Source organism: Eumetopias jubatus, unplaced genomic scaffold, assembly GCF_037043125.1.
Source record: "Eumetopias jubatus isolate StellerSeaLion01/CBP00866 unplaced genomic scaffold, mEumJub1_p1.0 scaffold_13, whole genome shotgun sequence".
Lineage (NCBI taxonomy): Eukaryota > Metazoa > Chordata > Mammalia > Carnivora > Otariidae > Eumetopias > Eumetopias jubatus.
Genome location: NW_028274819.1, coordinates 112,751,221 through 112,777,865, shown reverse-complemented (window position 1 = coordinate 112,777,865; position 26,645 = coordinate 112,751,221). Strand labels below are relative to the sequence as shown.

The following is a 26,645-nucleotide window of genomic DNA, read 5'->3' as shown; positions in this document are numbered from 1 at the left end:
GGTAGACAGAGGAAGGATTGATTCCCTTGTAAATCTTTGGAGGCATTTCTCATGAGCATTGATGAGACCATGCAGGGCGAACTCTTGGCTTTTATTCCAATGCAGTCATCATTTAGGAAAAACAGCTTCCCCCCCAAATTACCTAAGGCCCGAGACAACTCAACCCAGATACCACTGTTTTCTTTTGATGCTAATCCTGTGGGGAACTTTCTTCTTTTGAAGGATATCCAGCATGCAGTTTCCTGTGGGGAAATAACATTTCTTCTCAGGATGACGTGACCCAATGCCTCACAAAGACAATGCTAGGACTATTAAACTGAAGAAGCACGTACTTGAGAATGGACGAGAACTCCATCCCTGTCTAGAATCTTTCCAATCCTCATATTTTCCGACCTCAGTTCATTCCATTAATCAAAACGATTAATGTCAATCAGAAATGTCTGCAAATGAATTGAAAATTCCAAGCATTCCTCACACCCATAACATCTTAATTGGAGCTTTCACAGGGGTACGTACAATCCAGAAAATAAGGAAAATGTGTGTCAAGGCACTGAAAACTGGTAGAGGCTGTCCAAGTCACCAGCGTGATGGGCTCATCATGTGTCATTTTTTCTCTCAATAAATCAATGAGGTGGCTAACACTACTGCTTTCTCCTAAAGTTAAGGAAGCTGAGATTTAATGTCTTGTCAAGGTCACACAGCAATTACGTGGCCCACATTGTGGGGCCTGAGCTGTAGTGGAAATTATATGAGAACGGGAAGTTCCCATGACATCTCTTTTCTCCAGGCTCATCATCATATGTTGGGCATGCTCCTTGGAGTCACACAGGGTCTGGAGAACGCTTCCCTGACTCCAGACCAGGGATTTATGTGGCCTTCGACAAGCTGCCAAGGCAAATACAACTTTTTCCCCTTTGCCATATTCCCATGCACCACTTGGTACAGTTATGTAGAGACTCGCTTTATTTAGGAGTAGGTCCAGAACTATTTTTGAAATACACATTTTTTTCAAGAAAAAATTCTCAGAAACCAAATACTTTCTTTCAGAGCTTTTATTTGAGCAAAAGGAAAATATATATATATATATATGTATATACTTTAAGATTTAGAAAAATCAACACTGACGAGAATAAAATAACATTATCACCATAATTATATAATTTACTTATATATTACTTATAGTAAATGTCATTTTCTGGTATATTCTGTTTTTACTCCAAAAGAATTAAAATGATATACTTGCTGAGGCATTTAATGGCCACAGGAACTAAGCATTGCTTAATGTCAGTTAAGCAAAGAAATAATGATAATTTCTCACTTCTGGGATGTTCAAGGAGCAAGATATTCTGTTGCCCCTTGAAAAAGTGTCTGTTTTCAAGCTTAATAGTTGAATCAAGTAAAAATTGACAAGGAGGGTTTTCAAAATAAAAAAATCTTATGTAGTTTGTATAGTCACCTGTCTATATGATAATTTATCTATGGCCTATAGATTTTACTTTATTTTAAGACACACGTCACGCAAGTATGGAATAAATACTTATTTAACTGAAGTGAATTGACCAACATCACTAATTATACCATTCCTAACAAACTAACTTGATATTTTGTTTCAGCATTTTGGTGACACGTTGGGATACGACATCATATTCAAATATGTCAGATCTTTGGAAGAAATAGTAGTGTCCTAAAAATGAAAACAAATTGAGTAGTTTAATTCTTCACTTGCATTTCTTAAAAATGAAAAGAAGAAAACACAGATCTGTGCTTTTATAGATTATCTATAGTAGACCAAATTTTATAGATGACCTATATTAGACATTTGATAATATAAATGTCGGGCCCCTGCGCTGGGTGTCCTGCCCTTGGATATCTGTTTACTGCCCATCATTTCACCACTAAATATCTTCATTAATTTCACTGAGAAGATTGTTTGGTTTTAAAAGCTGACTCTGAAGATGTGACTGTTTTTGAAAAGCCACCCTCCAGGTGGAGAACTCATCTGGGAGGGAAGAAATTGGGCACAGGTGGGGCACACAGAGGCCCTGACGGAGGAGTAAGAAACACATGGTGGGGGGGGGGGATAAAAACAAAATGCCTCGGCCTAGCCGACAGCTTCGGCTGACCTTGCCTGAAGATATTCCCAGACACAAACGCCAACAAACTCAAGTGTTTCGTATCCCTACCCTAGTCCACAAGAGCCCATGCAGGATGGGAGGGGCTGCAAGGAAGGTCAAAGATTCAAGGTGTAGGAAAGTAGGCGAGCCCAGCTTGCCTGAGTCTTGCCACATGCTCATCTGTACACACTGTGTGGCCTCATGTGATCAGACATTCCAGAAACTCAGGCACAAGCATGTGGCGACAATCATATGCTCCCACCCACTAAACCACTCTAGAACTACTGCTTGTTCTATGCCACTCATTCTTTGAGCCCATCTATGCTAAACCAAGCAGGCTATGAGTTTTCCCTCTGCAGCCCTACAGAGAACTGCACGGCCCTCCTATTCTTTCCCAGTTTGAATCCCTGTTCTCTGACCTCGAAGGCTTTATCATCATCAGTGTTTTAAAAGGGGATTTCCAGTATCTTCATGGCTTCCCAATCTACTTACTGTTATAATAGTAGACTGCATCAATTGTAGGTCTAATTCCTGGAAAGTGTTTGGTAATCAATTTGGGATAACCTGGGTCCATGAATCGTCTCCTCTCATCATACCTGAGCAAAGAAATAATCAGTAGGACCTCCATTAAAAAAAAAATGGATTTCATGATGAAGAGCTTGATATTTCATGACATGAACCACAAAACCCATCTATTCTCTCCTGAAAGACTTTTCCTTGCACTGTTAAGAAAACCAAGGACCTAAACAGTTCACTGACTTATTCCAAGCCCCTACAGGACTCAGACCCTAGGGGTCCTCACTTCTGGTCAGGAACTTTCCCCACTCCTGCACAATGCCTCTGCCAGTGCTTTAGAGAGCCCGACTGTTTAATTTCCTGTAGTGAAGACCTTGCAGGATTCACTGCCACTCAGAAGATGGTTTCCTCATTTGTCTCCTTGAGTCCAGTGGTTATAAAAAGGAGTCTAAAAAGAGTACACTCCCTGAAGAGACTGTGAACACTATGTCTTGTATGTCTATGCCCCTGTTCTCCAATGTCCTTCCACTGTGATTCATGACGTGACATTTTATTTATAAAGTATTCCTTTTAAAAACACATTATGTGCTATCTCAAATCAGAATCCCAAAGTCCAGGGAACAGAACTAGGAAGACAATAACTAGTCCAGATCTATGTTCTCTTGATTCTTCTCTTAGGAAGGTCAAGGATCCTTGGGAATTTACATTAGAAAGACTCCCTACTGAAAACCCCATTCCCTGCCCATTTCATGAATTTTAGGAGTCATGTTACCAATCATTAAAGCTCACCTCCAATATTGATTATCTACAAAGAAGTAGGTCTTATGAAGAAGTGGGTTAAAAACAGCTGCATCAATTTTTTTCACAAAGTCAGGAAAGCCCAAAGAACGTATGTTCTTGGGGTAGTGTGGTTGTGGTCTCCAATCGCTAATTAACCAGTACTTATCATCTGTGAAGAGAAACAGAGAGGATACACTGGAATCATACAAAAACAGCAATATAAATACTGACTCACTACAAACAACTTCATTCTTTATCCATAGTTCCAAAACATACTGCTCCTTGTTCTTCAACATGGTTTGTCTCCTATGGTCCTGTACTTTTTTCACAAGTATTATGATCTTATATTAAACAAACTTTTCCTGAAATTTTTGCACATTACCTACGTATTTAAACTATTTTTAGCTCATAGTTCAGACTCACCATTAATTAAGTCTGGAGTGCTTTTTTCTATGTTTATAAAAATCAGTAGTATTTCCTTCATTTATTCTCTTCCTTGAAGTAGACCTAGTAGCAAACTAAACATTAGAGTTACCTTTAAAAAGAAAAACTTGATTTCTGGCTCCAACTTCATAAGCAGCTTGAATGCCAGATGGTAAGGTCGCCCACAAAGAAGAAATTAAACTAGCATTGCTCATTGGACTCTCAGGATACCTCCACCAGAAGAATCTGATGAAAAACATTTAACACATGTTAAAAATCACTGTAGACTCAAGAACCATGAAATGGTCACTGGGAAGGACCTGTGAAATGACTTAATGGGTTTTTTCCAATATCCTCACATTCTGTTCCATGGATGTCTTGATAGGAGCACCACAAGGAATGGATCTTAATTAATTCTTTTATAATAACAATAATTTTAATGGGCAATCCACCATATGAAAATACCCTGATACTTGAAATCAAGAGATCTAGGTTCTAACCTGAACCCACAATTCCTTTACTAGTTTTGTAATCTAAAAGAAGTTATTTATCCCAAATGTCTCAGTTTTTGAATCTCAGGAATGGAGAATAATGAGACTAGAGATCAATGACAAGAAGAAAACTGGAAAAACCTCTATAAATGTAGAGACTGAATAACAAGCTACCAAACATCCAATGAAGAAATGAAGAAATCAAAAATAAAAATACCTTGGGGCAAATGAAAATGAAAACATAACTTTCTAAAATCTTGGGGATGCAGCAAAAAAGTTCTAAGAGGGAATTTCATATCGATACAGGCCTACCTCATAAAACAAGAGAAATCTCAAATAAATAATCTTTATTTTAAAAAGATTTTACCTATTTATTTGACACGGGGAGAGAGAGAGAGAGAGTGAGAGAGCACAAGCAGGGGGAGTGGCAGAAGGAGAGGGAGAAGCAGGCTCCCTGATAAACAGGGAGCCTGATGCAGGGCTCAATCCCAGGACCCTAGGATCAGGACCTGAGCCAAAGGCAGATGCCCAACTGACTGAGCCACCCAGGTGCCCCTCAAATAAATAATCTGAACTTACACCTGAGGAACTAGAAAAAGAACAAACAAAGGCCAAAGATAGTTACAAGAAGGAAATAATAAAGATTGGAGTGGAAATAAATGAAATAAAGACTAAAAAAATATTTTCAAGATCAATGAAACTAAGAGCTTGTTCTTTCAAAAGATAAACAAAATTGGTAGGCTTTTATCCAGATTTATCAAGAAAAAAGACAGAGAACTCAAATAATTAAATTCAGAAATGGAGGAGAAGTTACAACTGATTCCACAGAAATACAAAGGATCATAAAAGACTACTATTAACAATTACATGTGAATAAATTGGACAACCAAAAAAAATGGATATAAATTCCCAGAAATATACAATCTTCTAAAACTGAATCTGGAAGAAATAGAAAATTTGAATAGACCCATTATTAGAAATGAAATTGAATCAGTAATCAAAAACTCCCAACAAACAAAAATCCAGGACCAAACAGTTTCACAGGTGAATTATACCAAATAATTAAAGAAGACTTAAATTATTCCAAATTATTCCAAAAAAAAAATAAGAAGAAAGAATGTTCCCTAACTCATTGCACAAGGCCACCATCACCCTGATACCAAAACCAGACAAAGACATTGTAAAAAAAAAAAAAAAAGAAGAAGAAGAAGAAGAAGAAGAAAAAGAAAAAGAAAATTGCAGGCCAATATCCCTGATGGACATGGATGCAAAAATTCTCAACAAAATATTAGCAAACCAAATTCAACAATACATCAAAAGGATCATATACCACTATCAAGTAGGATTTATTCCAGGGATGCAAGGATGGTTCAATATCCACAAATCATTGTAATATACCACATTAACAAAATGAAGGATAAAAATCATGATCATTTCAATAGATGCAGAAAAATATTTGACAAAATTTAACATCCATTCATGACAAACACTCTCAACAAAATGATTATAGAGGGACCACACCTCCACACAATAAAGGCCATATATGGCAAACCCACAGCTAACCTCATACTCAATGGTGAACAGCTGAAAGTTTTTCCTTTAAGATCAGGAACAAGACAAGGAGGTCCACTCTTGCCATTTTATGCAGTATAGTATCAGAAGTCCTAGCCATAGAAATTAGGTGAGAAAAGAATAAAAGGCATCCAAATTGGAAAGGAAGAAATAAAACTGTCGTTATTGGCAGATGACATGGTACTATAATTAGTAAATCCTAAAGACTCCACCAAAAAACTAGTAGAACTAATAAGTGAACTAACTCAGTAAAGATGCAGGATATAAAATCAACCTACAAAATCTGTTGCATTTCTATATATTAATAACAAACTATCAGAAGAAATTAATGAAACAATCCCATTTATAATTGCATCAAAAAGAATAAAATACCAGGAATGAATTTTATCAAGGTGGTGAAAGATCTGGACTTTGAAAACTATAAGACACTGATGAAAGAAATTGAAGAGGACACAAATAAATGGAAATATATACCATGCTCATGGACTGCAAGAAGCAATATTATTAAAATATCCATACTACCCAAAGCAACTTACAGATTCAGTACAATCCCTATGAAAATACCAATAGGATTTTTCACAGAACTAGAACAAAGAATCCTAAAATCTGTATGGAACCACAAAAGATCCCAAATAGCCAAAGCAATCTTGAGAAAGAACAGAGCTGGAGGTAACATGCTCCCAGATTTCAAGCTATACTACACAGCTAAATAAATCAAAACAATATGGTATTAGCAGAACAACAGTCACATAGATCAACAGAACAGAATAAAGAGCCCAGAAACAAACCCACACTTATATGGTCAATTAATTTAGCACAAAGGAGCCAAGAACAGGGAAAAGAGAGTCTCTTCAATAAATGATGTTGGGGAAACAGGAGAGCTATATGCAAAAGAATGAAACTAGACAACTTTCTTACACCATACACAAAAATAAAGTCAAAATGGGTTACAGATTTAAATGTAGAAACTTGAAACCATAACACTTATAGAAGAAAACATAGGCCATGAACTCTTTGACACTGGCTTTAGAGATTTCTTTTTTTTTTTTTTTTGATCCCTCCCCTCAGACAAGGACAACAAAAGCAAAAATAAACAAGTGGGACTACATCAAACTAAAAAGCTTTTGTACAGCAAAGGAAACCATTAACAAAATGATAAGGTAAACAACCTAATGGGAAAAGATACTTGCAAGAGATATACCCAATAAGAGGTTCATATCCAAAATAGATAAGGAACTCAAACAACTCAATATTTTTAAAAAGTTAAACAATCTGATAAAAAAATAGGCAGAGAAACTGCATAGATATTTTTCCAGAGAAGACATACAGGCAACCAACAGATACATGTAAAGATGCTCAATATCACTAACCATCAGGAAATGCAAATCAAAACCACAATGAGATACCACCTGACACCTGTCAGGATGGCTAGGATCAAAAAGACAAGAAATAACGAGTGTTGGTGAGGGTGTGGAGAGAAGGAAACCCTTGTGCACTGGTGGTGGGAATGCAGGCTGGTGCAACCACTGTGGAAAACGGTATGGAGGTTCGTCACAAAATCAATTATAGAAATACCATATGATCCAGCAATTCCACTTCTAGGTACTTATCCAAATCAAACAAAACACTAATTAGGAAAGACATATGCACCCTTCTGCTCATTGCAGCATTATTTACAATAGCCAAGATACAGAAGCAACGTAAATGTCCATCGATTGATGAATGGATAAAGAAGACATGGTGCGTATGCAGTGGGATATAACCCATAAAAGAGAATGAAATCTTGCCATTAGCACTAACATGGATGGACCTAGAGCATATTATGATAAGTGAAATAAGTCAGACAGAGTAAGAAACATCATATGATTTCACTTAAATGTGGAATCTAAAAAAAAAAAAAAAAACAAATGAACAAATAAAACAGAAACAGACTCATAGAGAACAAACTGATGGCTGACAGAGGTGAAGGGACAGACTTCAGTTCTGTAGTAAGACACAGGCATGAAATGTATAGCACAGGGAACAGAATCAGTGATATTGTAACAACTCTATATGGTAACAAATGAATCTAGACTTATTTTGGTGACCACTTCATAATATATACATAAATATCAAATTACTGTGTTGTATACCTGAAACTAATACAATCTTGTATGTCAATTATTCTTCAATCTGAAAAATGGAGAATATTTGTCCCATCTACCAAATACTAATCTTCTCCACACCCCACCCTTCCAGTATCTGCTTCAATCTGTGCTCTAAGTTATCCTGGAATTCCTTTCTCTGTAATCAAGAATCAAGACTTTTAAATTGATACTGTCACACTTTTAGTCCTAGACTTAACAATTTTTACTTGTGATTAAAGTAGTCTGGCTTCACTTCCTGCCTTATCTTTCCTCACCCAAGATTCCTACCGCAAATCCATTTTTTACCCATCAGTCTTCTCATTAAACACAAATATAATCACATCACTCTCTCCCTTCAAAACCTTCAAGCTGTCTACTTCCTACAGAATCGAGTCCCTCTTCAATTTTCATCTACTTCATTTTCCACCATTCTCTGACAAAACATTTTAAAAATCCAAGGACAGAGCCTTTAATATTGGTCAGATATGAAGATGATTTTACCTGTCTTTAAAGAAAACGATTTTATTTCCCACTGTAGTGACAGCATCAAAACTCAAGTTGGGGTCACAGGTGGCTGATTCTCTACTGTCAGGATTTGATGAGGGTTGGCGCCTTTCTGGAAGACCTGAAAATACATTTCAAGAAACATTAGAGAAAAAAAATCTGCATTTTAGCTGCTAAGGGGAAGAACCATTCTTTCTAAAACATTAATTTTCTGGATAAAAAATGCATAAAAGGCAATATGCTTCCTATGACATTCATAGGAAGCAGACAATAAAGATCTTTCCCCCATTTGGTCACAATGTCATGGAGGAGAAAAATCTGATCACTCTGGTTTTCCTGTTCGAGGCAGATTATTTCTCTTTGTGCCTTCTTCAAAGACAATGGTGTGGTGGATAGAAAGACTGAGGACTCTGATTCTGCCCCCGTCACCGGCATGAACATACTAGGTCTCCTGTGCTTTTCCGCAAAATGAAGGTAAGATGTGTGCTACCTCCGTCACAGGGTTTTCACAGGGCTCCAAACAGAAGACAGAGATGAAAGTTTTACTCAAATGTAGATACTATGACACTATTCATGAGTGTCTTTGTAAGGCAAAATGGTAAAGAAAGTCAACTCACCATAGAGAGACTGAATGCCACGTACATCATCAGCAGAGAGGCGAAAGGTGTTGGGGTTAACGTAACTATAGGTAGGGAACATGATGGCTTTTGGATCACTGGAATGGCTCAGACCCAAGGAATGGCCAAGCTCATGAACAGCAACGAGGAATAAGTTTGTGCCTGAGAGGAAACCAACAAGAAGGGGGAAAAGAGCAGTGAAATATGTCTGCATCCGGAGGACAATGACACCACCGAAATCTGGCAGAAGGATTGGGAAGCCTTGACTTATCTCCTTTCCCTCTGACCCAAGGCTTTTTGATGTTGACATTGTAGGCCAGGTCATTCCTTGTGGTTAGGACTGTCCTGTGCATCACAGGTGTTTAGAAAACTCTGGGTTCAACACTCAAATTCAAGTAGCAACCCCCCTCCAATTTCGACAACAAAAATGTCTCCACACTTCAAATGTCCCAACCTATCACAATTTGATCTAACCCTGGATTTCTCCTATTTTCAACTCCCATGATGCTTTGCACAAAAGACCATCACTGGTCCTTATCTCAAAATCATGGGCTTCTGCATGTACTGTTTCCCACGAGATTATGCACTCTTCCAGGATGGGATTGTGTTTTCTTTGTTTCTGTATCCAAACAGCACCTCCATCACCCAACGCTGTGACAGAAATTCAGCAACCACTGAGTGAACTGTTCACTTAATTCACTGGGTCAAAATTAGGCTGAGATTGAGCACTCTAAGTTATAATTTTCATAAATAATTTAGTTTTTTGAAAGCACAGAATTGCGCCATATAAAAACAAGGTAACACGGACCGGTAGGAAGTACACACTGGGTTGAAAGAAGAGAACTAGGAAATACATGCTCTGCCCCATCTTTCCCACGAGCTGGCTGCTAACAGCCTCCTGCCCTGAACTTCCTCTCTCTGTAAAGATCTGTACTAAATTATTTTTCTAAAATCCTTTAGAATTCTAAAACATTCCAAGTCCACCATGTTGGATGAAAAGAGTATACACCCAAAATAACCTTGGATGAAATTCAGACAAATTTAACATGACCAGCTGAGGCTTTGAAGCTCAATTGGGACCTAATGCTATATCCGTTGTCTTTTGACAATGCAGAACTCCTCTTCTCAATCAAGAATTTAATAAGCCTTGGGTCACGTGTTAGACTAAAACAAACAGCCTTTCTGGTCTATGAAAACACTGCCATCTGAGGCATGCAATATCAGCCAGAGAGATGGTGTGCTCAGTAGAACCTATTCTTGAAGACTTTCTCTCCATATACTTTCCATATGAGTCAGTCATATAATCTAGACTTTCCCCTAGAAATATTAGGAAGGCTTGTGATATGAGGGTTTGAATTTTCCAATGGGTAGTGATTCTTTCAAACAGGGGAGACTGTTTATTTCTCTCCCCCAGCTGTCTGAGAGGGATGGTGAATTACAGCCTCCTCTGTAAATACAGCGAAGGCATTGTCAAATGATCAGCTGAGCGTTCTGTAATTCCTATCCCAGAACCTCAAGAGACCATATGAAGATATAACCTTGTGTTTTACTACAAGGATTTCTAAGTTTTCTATAATATAACTTCATCTTTCTGTGTCACTATAAATCTAAGAAATTGTCAACATATAATGGATCATGCAGATGACCACCCCACCCTAGGATGGCTGGTATAACCAGAGTTAGCGTCTGTGTTTGCTTGAGTTTACGGACTGCCCTGTCAAAAACTGACTGCCTAAATCACAGTTTTTACCTTTCTAAGCTATGGCCTTTAAGGTTCCTGAGTTCACACTAATGAACTAGCTCATCTTCAAATTCTTAAACCTGATCTTTAAGATAATGTAGTCCAATATCCTCAATTTATAGAGGGTGAAATTGAGACAGAATGTTACATTTTATTTAGTGACACAATTATAATCAGAATGAGTTTTTCCATCCTACAATTGTTTCTCAGAATGCAGCCTTTCAAAATTGGGACATAATTAGAATTTGTAAAGGGTTTTTCATGTGTGGTTTTTGTTTTTTCTTTTTGTTTGTTTGTTTTTTGTTTTGTTTTTTGCTTCTTACCTTTGTAGTTTTTAGTCCAGATTTCAGCCTCATCAAAATGTGTGTCTCCCCCAATCCCAGTTCCAGGTCCGAAAGCATGGGCTATGACTCCACCTCTACCATCGAAAGGGGTGTAGTCTCCATGAGCTTTGGAAAAGGAAAGAAAATTAGTCCTTCCTTATATGCTATAGGTCATGCCAATGATACAGATAAAATAAGTCCACGTTCTTTACCTCCAGATGCAAAAAGTATCATAATGTCAGCCTCTCCTGAATTAATCTTTCTGAATTTTAAGGGGGTCACATCACTCCATACTTGAAAAGCCTTCTGGATGGCATAGTCAACATCTGCAGGGCGCAAGTCAGGAGTGTAATTTTTGATTCTTTACCAGCAAAACAAAAAAGAGAGAGAAAAATATGTGGAAACCATGTGTTAATTCTGTCTTATTGCAACACTTCATTTTTGCCTGCATTGGTGGAGAATGAATCATTTCGTAAATCGATAGTCCGGATAACAAAAACCTGCCTCATTAGCTACAGAAACACGTATCCTTGGACAGCTTCCTCCTTAAACAGAATCTAACTGGATTTCTTCTCATTTATGATTTTTGGGGTTTTTTGTGAAGGACTGACATGCATTGACAATTTGACAATAAACCTGGCTTTCTCCTATTTTTAATTCCCATATGTTTTGCACAAAAGACCATCACTGGTCCTTATCTCAAAATCACGGGCTTCTGCATGTAATCCGTTTCCCACGAGATTATGCACTCTTCCAGGGTGGGACTGTGTCTTCTTCATCTCTGTATCCAAACAGCACCTCCATCATCCAACATTGTGATAAAAATTCAGCAACCACTGAGTGAACTGTTCACTTAATTTACTGGGTCAAAATTAGGCTGAGAGTGAGCACTCTAAGTTATAATTTTCATAAATAATTTAGCTTTTTGAAAGCTAAATTGCTCTCTCTCTCTCTCAAATAAATAAATAAAATCTTTTGCCCCTGCTCCCAGGCCTCTGCATTTATCTATCTTGCCTGTCCTATAAAATGTTCCCTTGTCTCTTATTTATTATAGATTTAGCTTCATTCTCCTTTTATTTGCAGCCTTTCTACTGTGCTCTGGGCTGACAAACAACTCCACCTTGAGTGAAAAAAATCCCCCCTTCCAGAAAGAATGAATTTTAACACAGGGAGAGTGCCAACAACTGAGGGAGGCTTCTTATCTACCTCCAGACTTAGGGCTCTATCTAAATGGTTCAGGTTTCCAGAAGTCAGACCTAAGGGAAGGTAGAAAAGTCTATAGCTATGATGTTACCTGTAGGTAATTAAACGTTTCTTCCATACTGGTCTCCCTGGCATCGTCCTGAAGTGATGAACATCAGGCACTCCACATCGGGGCATGTGCATCATGTCCAGAGTAGATGAGTCCAGTTTCCCAGTCACTTTCAGCCCCAAGAACTGCTGCATTTCCTGAATTTTATCCTCCATGAAGTCCCTATTGACTTTCATTTTTGTCGTTGGAATTCTGTCCATCACGAAACCGTAAAAGTTTTCCAGGTACCTCTGGAAAAAATACACTTAGCTGGACATTATAATACATGGAGGAATTTCTGATGGAGCTCTGTATAGTTGACTCAGCTGCACATTGGTGCTTCTGAACCAGGCACCAGACAATTAATTATAATGAGAAAAAAAATCTTAACTCTTTGTGCTTTCGAGGTGAGTCACAAACTTTTAGCAATATTGATTGCCGGAAGGTCACTAGAAACACCTTTGTGTGTCTACCTCTTTGAACTTATTTCTATTCTTTAAAATCTGTTTCAGCATCTGGCACATCATGGCATCAAGTAAGCAGCGAAACCTTTATTGTCAGGATGCATAAATTATTAATTTAAGTTGGGATAATATTTTCCTGCTTAAAAATCCAAAGCTCAACACAATGGACAACTATGGCAAATGCAAAGTTAAAAGAGTCTTAGAGAATGGGGATATCATCCAAACTCATATGATTAGGGAAAAGAAAGAAATGGGGGGGGAGAAAACTATTTTTAAAACATACTCATGAAGAAATATCTGGGATGCCAGACAGTAAAAAGTATTCTTGAGTCATCATGGCAGGCTGAAGTGGTTACATAATCAAGCCATTGCTCAAATCTCAGATCATTAAATGGCATTAAATGATTATTGTAAAATACTGAACAGAAGTTGAACTCTAATTATTTTGAACTAACTCTCCTCGGCCAAAGCTATTTAGTAAAGGCTTTTTAGTAAAAGTAACAAATTCATCCACCAATTTTATAACATTTTTTCAAAACCAATACCTTTCCTACATTCATCTTTGGCAGAGAAAAATACAGTGTTTAAAGCAAATAGCCTCTTAAACCAGTTTTCAACTAGTACTTTTCAAGACAGAACTGGTCAATGCAACAAATATTTTTTAAAGATTTTATTTATTTGAGAGAGAGAACATAAGCAGGGAGGAGGGGCAGAGGGAGAGGGAAAAGCAGACCCTCCTCCAAGCAGGGAGTGTGACTTGGGGCTTGATCCCAGGACCCTGAGATCATGACCTGAGCTGAAGGCAGACGCTTAACCAACTGAGCCACCCAGGTGCCCCCAATGCAACAAATTTTAGAGACAAAAATCAGGCTGGATAAATACTCTGGTGTCAATACTTACTTGGGCATATGTCACATTATTTTCAGAGTCGGTAGAGCTCACCAATGGAACAGTTCCAGAAGCAGTGACCTGTAGGACAGTGTCAATAGGAGAGTTTTATAACACTCCTTCAAAAACAACACCACTTTCCTACATCCTCTTTGGCAAAGAAAAATACAGTGCTAAAAGCAAGTAGTCTCCTAAACTCTTTTTCAAATAGTACTTTTCAAGATAAAACTAGTCAACGCAATACATTTTAAAGACAGAAATCAGGCTGGGTAGATATATGGGGTCAATACTTACTTGACCAAATAGCACATCATTTTCTTTGGAGCTTGAAGAGTTGGTCAGAAGAACCATCCCTGAAGCAGTGACCTGCAGGGTCAGCACCAACAGAAGAAACTTCATTCTAAACTTGTGAATGGCTCAACCCAACTTACCCGGTTCCTTCTCAGTGCAAAGTTCCTCAAATGTCCCTACTTATATAGCCCTTAGGTCTTGTTCTGTGAATATGAAATCCTTCGAGTGACTCACAGCTGATATCATCCCTTGACTTATCTCAAAAACACGCAAACACAAGCACAGATCTTTTTCTAGGACCAACAATGGGTCCATTAGCACTGAACTCATCACTCATACAACTCAGGGCATATTCCCCAAAAATAAATAAGCCCTCCAAAATAATGCATTATATGAGAAACACTACACACCTAAAATGTTACAATAGTTACACATGTATGTTTAGAAAGTTCAGCATCTGAATTTTTACTGGAATAATTTCTTTATATTTACTATGGGTAAAACAGGCTTTTTTAAGGAACAAAATTTAAAAAGTCAGATGAATGAAATCCTTTTGCTGAACTAGAAGAATCCTTTCCAGGCTGACTCTAGCTCCCTAGAGAACTGTGATGTATAGAGACTTGGTGTTTAACAAGGAAAATCTATAACATCACGATGCTTTGACATCTGCTGTATGTGCTGTGCAGGCTTAGATCCTGCTTCTAACTCAAGCCTGATCCCGACTGCGTACCTGGGTAGAGATTCCAGAGGCCAATTCCTGTACCTGCCTAATAGGCTAGAGTGGGCAGCCCAAGGTCAACACTTCAACTGTGAAAGATAGGGAAGGTTTGCCTCTGCAATCTACCTTCGTGTCCGCCCAGCTTCCTTTTCCCTTGTCCTGGTTGCTCCGTTCACACAGGATCTGCCTGTCAGTTGGTGGAAAATGCTTGGAGACAGAAACATCTGAGAACCCAGGCATAAACCATGCAGGCAGACGTGGGAGCTTGGGGCTGCCTCCCCATTCTGTGTGGACAGGCTGATGGTGGAGGAGTCCCAGGGTGGCGGGTTAGGATTCAGTCACTGCTGTGACCCACCTCCTGGGCCCAGGAACTGCTAGCTGCTTTCCAGCCTCTCCCTGACGTGGGCGCTCCAGGAAAACAAGGGGCACCTGCACGAGCACTGTAGCTAATATCCTACCTGCAATCAGCCCTTTTCAAGCTCTGTGATTTGACCTCTAGGATCTTCAGATATTTCCTTTGAAAATGAGGATAATGATCTTTGCCTCCTTAAGCTTTTGCGATGATGAGATGAGACCATGTATTATAAATGCACGCATGTACGGTACATGCTCAAGAATATTCATTTGCTTTTCTTGGCCCAAAAGGAGAGTCACATGATTTGCAGTTATAACCAGTGTGGCTCTAGGATCCGTGAAGGGGAAGATCACGTAGTATTGTAAGGTAATTCTGTCAGATACTGAATTTAACTCAAGAACCATAAGAGGAGCATGGTTGTTTGGCTAGAGAGCAGGAGAAAATGGGATTTATCAGAAAATCTGGGAGGGGCTGGTTCTCCACCATCAGAATGTTGTCTGCGAGGGTGGGCTCTGTCCGCCTTGTTCACCACTGTATTTCTGTGCCTGAAACCGCCTTGAGGTGAGTAGGTGCTCGAGACATATGCATGGATGAATTTTGTTGGAGAATAGGGTCTATAGCACATCAGTAGTTAGCTTTCTTTGTGGGAGCCTTTGTTAGACAGAAGTTGTGCTCCTAAACCACACCAAAAGCAAGAACCGGTCTTACTCCTAGCAAAAACCAGTCTGGTTTGGGGAAGACTTGCAGGAAATCTGGAAAGTGTAGGATGTAAGATATAAAGGCAAAAGCTGCACAAACTACAAAGGAAGGGAAAAAATGTCCTCCCTGGAAGGTTTCTAAAAAAACAAAAACAAAACTATACCCAAATTTTAATGGTCTCTGGTCTTGGCTTGCCAAATGCCCCACATGGGTTGAGTATGAGGGAGAAGGGCCATTGGGCAACCACAGAACATCGCAGCAGCTATGAGCTTAGGTTCTGGGGGTCAAGTCAACGAGCCTGAGAATCTTAGCTCATTTTACCATCTTTCGCAATCATTAATCTCCGTAAGACTTAATCTCTCCACTTGTGAAATTGGAATAAAAATAGCAGGTACCTCAAGAGTTGTTACGAGGATTACATTAAATTATAGGGAAGGGTACTTAGCCTAAAGCCTGACACACCTTACAGGTTCAGTGACTTGCTCTCCTTCTTCCTTTATGGCTCTCTTAGGTAAGATATTTAGAAGAGGTTGATAATGGGGATGAGAATGGCGATCACCTATGTGCCTAGACCTCTCTCCTATGTTCGAAGGAGCTACAAGATTATGATCCAGGCCCAGACTGGCTTCCAGGGGACACACTGATGGAAATCAGAATCAAGGGGTCCCTCACAGTGCTCGCTGTGAAGAAGAACATGTCTATGAAGGCACAGAAAGTGGCTGAGGTCAAAGACCCTCATGACAGGGACTACTTGCTGATAAGACCTTCCTTAGTAAAAGGCAGATTCTAAGGAACATTGTTTCCTTCCTGAGCCAGACACCAGGACCTTCTGAGGCATCTCCCTGATAGAATCACCTTCAACTATTTGGGGTATCATCCTTGAGGATCTAGAGGCAAATGGAACATGGTCATTGGCAAGGACCAGAGAGGAGAAATGTTCCCCAAATATACAAAGAAATCCACTATCTGACGCTTCCACCAATAATCTGTTCATGTAGGAAGAAAATTTCAGCTAGTTAACTCTCTCCTTTTATGGATAAAGAATTGGGAGTCCAGAAAAAGGAAGTGAATTGCCTAAGGAGACATCTGGGAGGCCTCCTGACTCTGTCCTGCCTTGTTGCTACAACACATATCATTTTGTCACACATCACTTTGATTTTTCTTCAGATTTCGGTCTTCCTATGGGTATCTTACTACTGCGAACACTACACCAATGACACTGTGATACTCAATCTTCTCAGTGAAAGCCAGACTGTCCCCTAGGCTGTGTGGGGGCCAGCAGGAGGCACGCAGTCCTGAAATGCTGTAAGTGAGTCTGGATGCCCGGGGGCGGCCGTCCTGGGCCGCTCTCTGGAGAATCACCTCTGTGCACTTCCTCCCAGCCCCGGCCCGGACAGTGCCCTGCTGCTAAGGTGGATTTGCTGCCCGAGCTCCCTAGGAATTGGCCCAGAGCACCCCTGAAGTACATGTCAAGAGTCACCCTCACTAGTTGTGTGCACTTAGGCTAATTTTTCCATGCTTCATTTTCTTTATATGTAAAATGGGGATAATATTAAGATTTTGTAAAGAATAAATGACCCAATCCATTAAAAGCACCTACCTTCATATGACAGGACCTCAATAAAAGTTCATTCTTTGCCTTCTCCTCTTACCTCTGTCCCTGAATGTTGGTCATGCCATGGTTGGGTTAGACCAGCTAACTTTTTCCACAGAGGAGAAAAGTCAACCTCAATAACAGTGTTCAACCACAAATGCATCTACATCCACCCAGCACAGAATCACAAACAGCCCACAGAAGAGCGGATGTTGATGGTGGGGACCACTCATTGAGTCCCCTCTACCTTCTTCCAGAATGACCTGGAACTTGACCCAACATGGAGCTGCTAGTTAGCTGTTCATAAGGGAATATCAGAGTAACTGATTAGAAATCTGCTGCCTTTCAAACCGGGACTCAGCCCCAAACTGTATCGCGAAGTTCACTAACCCCACAAGGGAAGTTGCAGAGTGCTGGTGAGAAAGCTGGAGTGTGTCTGGTTCAGAAGTGAGGACGTTCCCATGGGGTGCAGAAAGGAAGTGGAGGGAGAAAAACAGGGAATGTACAAGTCGCCATGGTTTCTCTCCGTGGCCTCTTTTCTTCCCCCAGCAAGTGGCTCCCCTTCAAACAATAAACTAAGACATGATATGCAGCAGGAAGCCGACGTCCTATGCGCACATCACGAAGGAGATGCAGTGTGATGGATACACATATGTGTTGTTAGTCAGCTGATTTTCCTGTTCCTGCTCTCCAACAACAAGGTCAACACGTAGAGGTGGATATAAGGATGCAGATATGTCCACACTCCAATTTTGATTGCAGCCTGGTTTAACGAGAAGAGCCAGGCTTTGGAAAGAAACTTGGCCTCAAACCTCAACTATGCTACCTACAAAACTGTGGCTTTGGGCAAGTCGTGTAAGTTCAGCTTCCTCCTCCATAAACAACTGTTTGGAGGATTAAATAAGACAATGCACGAAACTGCTCGGCACTCCACCTGGCACCTTGACAGCCTGTCCATGGATGTTGGTTCTCTTCCTTTTCTAACACCTACAGCAATGTCTCCCAACACTTCTTTCTTTATTGCCCCCAAGAAACAGACATTTTAGATCTTCTCCCATGAAGTTTTAATACCAGAGACATATTATGTACTTGTTTATATGCTCTATAGTTATCCATCCTTTATACATAAAGAATAAGATTTTTTTTGCCCCCAGTGACCAATTTTCACCCACTTGGGGATGATATTGCCCCCATTGAGAATGGATGGCCTGTGGTGGCATGTACCCTGGGGCTGGGTCAGTAACTGACTAATGAGACCAGTTTTGCCTGGTCCGACATGGCAGCTCACAGGGGGCTGATCCAGGGCACAGACTCTGGAAGATGGTTGTAAAGCCAAGAGACCCAGATTCCAGACATAGTATTTAGACCACAGAAGGCAAATCTGTTGAACTCTGTGTCAGTAAAAAGTAGTGGCATTCTCACAAAGGATTGACCAGCTGTATTTGTGGGTTAGATCAACTCAGAGAGAAAACAAATCAATGGACAGAGAACAGACTAGAGAGAATGCACACAAGTTCTCTTCCAGAGTGAGACGAGATAATTTTTAAACCACGACATTATTTTTTCCTGTATTTCTTTCCTTTCCTTCAAGCTCCGCTCAAGCAGCTAGGCAACTCTGTGGTTCTCGCCTCAACATCTGTGACGCTGAGCATATTATTCTCATTCTGGCTTCTTTCCAAGAACCTAAATCCACTGAAACGGCGATGGTTTGAGGAAAGACGGACGGGGCCTGCCACAGAAGCAACAGGCGGCAGAAGTGAAAGAACATGCAGGCTCGGCGGATCAATACGGAGGACATGGAATGTGCGCACGATTGAAGTCGAGTTTCCTATAAGCCCATTGAGATGGAAGCTCAGATTTGAGGTTAAATGTTTTAAAAATGCATCATATCTGGCACAGCAGGACTGAGATTCCTACATGTTACATATACAGGCTACTTAACACGGTCCTTTCTACATAGCAGCTGGGCTGTATCATCGCCAGCACCATCAGCATCATCATTATCACTATTCATATATTTTAAGTATAATTTTCTAAATGTTTTATCTAACTTTTCCAGAAAGTGTATGCATTTTATAAATTGGCAATCATCGTGGACCCTTTTTTAGCCTTCAGAGAACACAAAGGGATAGTATTACAAAGCAGTCCATAAATGGGTGTTTGATTTTAAAGGAATTGAAATAAAAACATGGAGGGGACATCGCTGGACCTAGTGCAGGCATGTGCTCACATTTCTGTAGCAAGTAGTCCCTTTGATATGCTTGTCCTTAAATCAGGGGTGATCTAAGGCAAACATTAAATATTTAAATGCCTGCCCACCCCAATATTTAAATGCCACTGCCATTTCCATCCAAAAAAATTAGAGCCCCCAGAAGCCTCTCACTCTCAGCTGCCTTTCAACAAATTTTTCTACCAGGTATTGTTTGATGATGCCTTAAAGAGCTACCAATATCATGGACATTTTCATTGCCATAGAGCACTCTAAAAGACATAAACAACTTCAAAATATTGACCTAAGTCTCTCCACTGGAAAAAAGTGCAGTCATAACTAGGCTTTACTGGAAGACTCGGAATCAGCACCACTAGCTTGCAAGGGAGATCAGTTTTTGGGCTAGAGCTCTTCCACTGGGATATGCCAGGGTCTTGACCAAAAGTAAACTGTGTGGGGCCCTGCTGGAGAATCACATGGGCCCATACAGAGGAAGAGAAGTAGGGCATCTAGGGAAGGGAAAGCGTAAAGAAGGAAGCATGCATATCCACACACATGTGACCGAATGAAGCCACCTGGGCACGGCTTCACGAAATTGGAAGTGGGATGCTCTCTGTGCAGGATGGCTACCTAATGCGTCTGAGACAAATACAGATAAAGGAGAGAGGCTCTTCCTTAGCACCACGAAAATTCACGAACTCAGGTTTCACATCTCAGTTTCACTATGAATAACAGGCTCTTGGGATTTCCAACCCGAGGTGCCCCTAAAAAGATCCACTCTGTGGAGACAGCAAGGAACTTCCTCCTTTCTAACACCAACTCCATCAGATGATTACTAAGCCTTGCAAGGAAGCATGAATCATGCTTAGAATTCATTTCACAAATGGAAAATATCTCCTAGTGAGTGACAACAATGTCTAAACAACCATGTTTTAGGCATAAGTCAAGGAAGTTCAGAGAGCTCCCTATGTGTCTAGTCAAGTTCTTGTCTGCTTCTGGAAAGACTCCGATCCTGCTTGCCATCCGTCCCAGGGCAGCTGCACACCTGTCAGAGCCCATGCACAGGTGTGTTCTGCAAACACAACTCCCACGAAGCCCACACCTTTGCTTCAAGCCCTCCGCTAGTCTCTAGCAGGCTCTGTGTTTCCTGCCTCTGCATTTGGGACTGAGCCCATTGTTCTCATTCTGACTTCTATCCTGGAGCCTGATACACTGAAGGAAACTGGAATATTTATCCCAAAATATGTCTCTTTGGCATAAAAATTATTTTTTCTTAGATTTTATTTATTCATGAGAGACAGAGAGAGAGAGACGGAGAGAGAGAGAGGGGGGCAGAGGGAGAAGCAGGCTCCCCAAGGAGCAGGGAGCCAGATGTGGGACCCTGGTCCCCAGATGTGGGACCCCCGATCTCAGGACCCTGTGATCATGACCTGAGCTGAAGGCAGATGCTTAACTATCCGAGCCACCCAGGCGCCCTAAAAATTCTTTTGAGCTAAAGACAAGAGCCAGTTTTAGAATTCCCGAAACTGAGAAAAGTCCTGCACAGTGAAGATGATTCTGTCATGGTCATAATCATCCCCAAGTCTCCAGACCTCTTCCTTGTGATGGTGGCCTGGAACAGATGATGGCCTCAGCACAGAATGGCCAGGCAGCTGAGAAGGGGGTGCCCACACCCTCCTCTGTAGAAACGCAACGTACTTCCCAGGCCACTGGACATACGCATCCCAGCTTGTGGAACCTTGAAGGCTTCTAGCAGGTGATGGCTGCCTTCCATGCAACCTGATATAAGTGCTTATCACTTACACCTCCCTTTATTCTAGTGAACTTGCCACCTGACATTGTTCAGGTTATCTCGGCTCTCGTTTTTATAGAGAGAATGGGTGTAATGATTTTCAGCTGAAAACAATCAAGGCCCCAAAGACTCAGGAAGAAACTTTACCTTCCCCTAACTATCTAAAAGAATTTTAGAGGGCCTGCTCCAGGAAGAGAGAGAACTGCATTGTGATATGAACAGCTTACAGTGGACAGGGAGGAACCCAGCAAGGCCTGTTTGTTCAAAGTCCTCTCTTTGTCCCATTGTTTCTGAGTGCCCAGCAAACGTGTGTTACTCAACACTTACTTGTTTTCACCTTCCTGTGAATTTCGTTCCTTCCCTTTGAAGTCCCCGCCCCCTCTCCCCTGCTGCCTTTCAAGGATAACTGACTGCCTTTCGAATCTCATGTCTGTGGGGTTCCCCACACATATGAAATTAAATTTTATTTTCTCCTGTGAATCTGTCTCATGTCAATCTGATTCTTAGTCCAGTTAGAAGAACTGAAATTTTTCCTCCCCCATAGATGCATGCAATCTGAATTCCCTACACTGTTTATGCTTGCCTCTTCGCTAGAGTTTTGTTTTGTTTTTTGTTTTGTTTTTTTATTTGATATAGAGAGAGAGCCAAAGAGAGCACGCACAAGCAGGGGGAGCAGCAGGCAGAGGGAGAAGCAGGCTCCCCACTGAGCAGGGAGCCCGATGTGGGCTCGATCCCAGGACCCTGGGATCATGACCTGAGCCAAAGGCAGACGCTTAATGACAGAGCCACCCAGGCACCCCTTGGCTGGAGTTCTAATGGCAAAAATCAGTCCCAAAGCCCAGCCAAGAGCTACTGCCTTCACTCCCCGGTCCCCACCTGCAGGACAGGAGAACAGTTGTATCATATGCTCAGGCTGATGGGTGAGACAGCAGGAGGCTTCCTGAGCACCAGCCCCTGTTTCTGTGGTGACAATGAACAAATGGGCTGGAGATGCTGAGGTTAGGGAGTCAGACTTCCCTATATCTGTTTCCCCTTCATGTGTCCCTAAAGAGGTAAAGGCCAGCCCTAGGCTGTAAGGCACTGGGGATAGACAAGGTCAGGTGTTCTACTGAGCCGAGGCTGGAACCTTACCACCCAATGACATATATGGTATCACCTTTGGAGTATCTTTTGCATTTAAGTAATACATAATTTTAAATTTCCTTACAAATTTCCTCTGTTTAAGTCATTGATGGAATTGATCGTTACTTTATATTGACGTGAAGGGAAGGAAAAATTCTTCCTCTGACTTTCAAGCTCTTCCAGCTGGACTAAGAATTAAATTTACATGAGACAAATTAACAGGAGAAAAAAAGCCCAAAGTTTATTACGTGCACACAGAGTCCTTGTTATGATATTGAGACCTGAAGAAATGACCAAGGTGGGCAGTTTTTGAGACAAAGAGCCCATAAATATGTGAGGCATTGACAGGACAAAGGAAACTGAACTTTGGGAGCTTCAGTCACCAAGGAATTGTAAACAGACTTGGGCCGGCAGAGTGAGTACACTAGCAAAAAGTCACGAGGGTTGTGGACCTGGCCTTCTGGGCTCCACATGTCCCATCTCTGGTGAGAAGGATGGGTCTTTACCTCCTGGCACAAGGAGGGCACCTTTCACCTGGACGTTTATCTCCTGCTTTCAGGGGGACAGAGGACAGTCTCAGTGTCCTTCCTGCCCGGGCTGGCTCTTGAGTCACTTTTATTTAAAATAATAGAGGTGCCCAAGTGGCCCTTACATAAGAAACACATAAAGGAAAAATACAAGCAGCATGGGTCTATGGTGGCACAGTATTCATGGAAACTACAACCTCCTCATCCCAAGGAGATGAGCTATCAGTGGGGAACACTGAACCCGTTATGTATGATAAGGAAGCCATCCCTAAGGTCACTGTGCAAGTCCACCAATCTGCAGCCTCAGGCCAAGGCAAATGCGATGTCAAGAAGGCACGGAAGAGCAGAGAGGGTCCCCAAGGAAGGAAGGGAGGAACCCAGGAAAGTTTTAGAGCTAATGACTGTGCAAATTCTATTACTAGGTGAACCTTGATCAGGTTACCTCAGGCACCAAATGCAAGAGAATGGAAAACTCAGGGAAAACCATTGCAAGAAAAACAAGTTAATGTCACATGGGGAATGTCACTGGGAACTATCTCAGTTCCCCAAAACCCCATGTCAGAAGATGACACACATAAAAATAGCCATTGATTGGATTTTAATGAGTCAACCCAGCATTCCTGTAAGGCCTGGCACCAAAAAGTAACCCCAAATTCCCTGCTCTACTCACACCATGGGAAAATCCACTGTTTTGATAGATCGTATTGCTGTTTTTTGACTTACTCCCCATATTTTTCTGTGTGGAAAATCCGCACAGTGAGCAAATACTATAATGTCAGCTTTCCTTGTTGTCGTTGGCACCCCGGCAGCAGTGTCTGGCTGGGTTTCAGTAATGACAGGGATCCCTTCACATTTTCCTCGTTACTCATGAGCGCCAGTGCCTGGCTGGCCTTGGCCCCTCCTGGAGCCTCCCCGGCTTTCCTGTCTTTGGCGTATTTGTCCCAGTAGCATCTCCCTTGGACTTCACTCGACGCGCAGACCTGGGAACGTCTGGGAAAGTGTGAAAGAGGAACGTTGCTGGAGAAAGTGAGGACAGAACATTCGTGCACCGGACCAGACCCTGCACACACATCACGTTGTTCATATGCCTAATGACTCTGCAATGTCGATGGTACTCCCGTTTTGCAGAGGAGTTCCCTGAAGCTTGGAGAGTTTGAATACTCTGCCAGTGGCCAACCAGCTAGTGAAGAAGGCGGAACTGGAACGTGACACATCCACATTCACTGACTCCAGAGTCAGAAGCCGGGAAAGCGCTCCTCACAGCCGACACCAGTGGCCTGTCCTCAGGCAGCAACCATTCTCCTCATCAGAGAAACAGAAAACGATTTTCCTCGTTTGTTTTGTTCTTGGTTTTTTTAGAAGATGTTGTATCTGGAGCAATTTTGCTTTCAGATAAAATTTGTACCGTTCTATAATATACACACAAAAAGAGTCCAAATTATAAATTTCAAATTATTGATCTCAGAGTATTTTCAGAAAGTGAACATATGTGTAACCAGTGTTACACAAGTGGGCCATTTTATTTAGTTAGTTTATTTTTTTTCTTCAGGAGTTTCCAAAATTTTCTGTGGTTTTTCTAGCTATTGACTATTAACGGAATTTTTTATTAGAGGATGTCTCTTCAGAGGGAGACTAATTCCCAATTTTCATCATGAAGGAATGTGGCCCATTCACATCTGGCACCAACCAAAAACTAGCCATTGCATAACATGGGGGGATTTTATACCTCTGTCTGAAGCAACTGTCTTCTTTCTTCACCGGCCAAAAAGACACTGGCTCACAACTTGTGTGGCAGCCCTGAACATATACGCCTGTGTTTGGAATTAAAGGAATTATCTGCTTTTGGAAAATTCTGTAAAGGACTTTTTAACTTTCCTCGATTGCTCTCCCAGCGGAAATCTGCCAGTTACCTCTGGCAGGACCACGTGGTGGCCGCCGAGCCGAAGCTAGAGGACGGGCAGCGGCGAGCTGCGGTGCTCACCTGATGTGGCTGCACTCCGATGGACACCCAGTGGTGTCCCACTGCAGGATGAAAGCAAGGGGTTTCTGTGAGGGAGAGAAAGGGGGGCAATTACACGAGTTGCAGGGGAAAAAGTGCTGTGGTTGCGAGCACGCTATGCTCCTCTGTTCCCTACTGATCGACGACTGAGTCTACTGCAGAGTCCACAAGCGTTGTCCTGTGGGCAGGACGTCTGCTCTCGCGCTGCCTTCTCGACTTCGCTGAGGACAGTTGCTGTGCTGCACAGTCCAGAGGTTCCGGCGCAGCTGACCCAAGGATGGGCCAGGCGGCTTCTGCGCCATGGCCGCTCGGACTCTACAGTGGCCGCGGTCCTATCCACTCCCCATGAGTGCCTGGAGCAGAACAGGTGCCAGAGGAATAGCTGATGAAGGAATCCATGAGTGCACGACATCTCCATTCATCCAATCTCAAAATATTCCATTTACTTAACAGTTATTAACCTTTAGGTCAGCAGACAGTGTCCCTCTGCTCGGCTTCCCACTCCCTGCCACCTCGAATCCATTTCCAGGTCCTGCCACCGCGCCTCCTACTTATCCCGTGAATCTCATGGCTTCTTTCTCTCGTAACCCCGTCCGTACACTTGTCATTTTATGCCCAGAGCTTGAACCCTCATCTAATTGGTCTTTTAAGTCCATTCTCTATGCAAGAGTCATTGTTGTCAGAAAGCTCCTACATTCTCCTTTTTACAGAGTATCCCCGTTCTCAAAAATTAATGCAAAAACTAAAAGGGGCTACCTCAGAATCAGGGAATTACAAATGATTTTAACTTCCTTCTTGGTAAATTGTTGTATTTTCCAAATTTTCGACAATAAAAATTTTATTTAGAAATTCCAATGTATATTGTTTTTCTAAAAAGATAATATTCTTTCCCATTAATTCCATAAGTATTTAGTAACTGGGTGCTAAGTATGTTTTGGGTTCTAGGGACACAGTTCTTGCTCTCAAGGAGCTCACAGTGTAATGGGAGAAAAGGAGTAAACAGATCTTTGCAATCAACTGAGAAAGATGTGTCCTGGGGTAGCTGCCCCTGGGGGCCCTACATGGATCAAGCAGTCATTGCGTAGTTTTGGAGCCAGTGAGGGACAGATATATTCTTTCCTCTGGGTCAGGAAAGTCTTCCCAGAGGAAGTGTAAGGGTAGTCTTAACCCCTGTGAGAATCCAGAAGGAAAGCAGGGGGTGAGGAAGGTGAAGGGGGAAGAGAATATGCAAAGCCCAAAAGAACGGTTGGAGGAGAGGTGTGTGTGCATGCATGTGTGCATGTGTGTGCACATTTGTGTGCGTGCGTGGGAGCGTGCGTGTATAGGCATGTGTGCATGCGTGTGAATGTGCGTGCGCATGTGTTGGTAGGGGAGGATATCTCCTGACCTGGGACTGGGGAGGGAAGCACGGGCCTGGATTGCTGCAGTTCCAATTCAATCCCGAGGGCACTAGTTGGACGTGGAGGATTTAAGCCGGGGCAAAACAGGG

At 41.6% G+C, this 26,645-nt stretch overlaps 1 protein-coding gene across 1 annotated transcript; it reads right to left on the bottom strand.

The window, feature by feature from the left end:
- Window positions 1-1,193: 1,193 nt before the first annotated feature.
- On the bottom strand, window positions 1,194-14,249 carry MMP12 (matrix metallopeptidase 12). Its single transcript, XM_028106012.1, has 11 exons — window positions 14,145-14,249; window positions 13,863-13,931; window positions 12,502-12,749; window positions 11,420-11,568; window positions 11,208-11,333; window positions 9,144-9,305; window positions 8,524-8,647; window positions 3,946-4,079; window positions 3,420-3,579; window positions 2,607-2,710; window positions 1,194-1,684 (listed from the first exon to the last, which is right to left on the bottom strand). The coding sequence occupies exons 1-11, from the start codon at window positions 14,247-14,249 to the stop codon at window positions 1,584-1,586; spliced, it is 1,482 nt and encodes a 493-aa protein (XP_027961813.1). The 3' UTR covers window positions 1,194-1,583.
- Between the last annotated feature and the right edge of the window lie 12,396 nt (window positions 14,250-26,645).

What these genes read in the sequence shown, in the direction of transcription:
- MMP12 (XM_028106012.1), bottom strand. Translation starts at nt 14,249, where the DNA reads ATGAAGTTTCTTCTGTTGGTGCTGACCCTGCAGGTCACTGCTTCAGGG. An exon ending in ATGATGTGCTATTTGGTCAA is followed by an intron (nt 13,932 to 14,144) that starts GTAAGTATTGAC and finishes ACTGTCCTACAG; the next exon opens with GTCACTGCTTCTGGAACTGT. An exon ending in TCAAGTTTTTCTTTTTAAAG is followed by an intron (nt 3,580 to 3,945) that starts GTAACTCTAATG and finishes TTCTCTTCACAG; the next exon opens with ATGATAAGTACTGGTTAATT.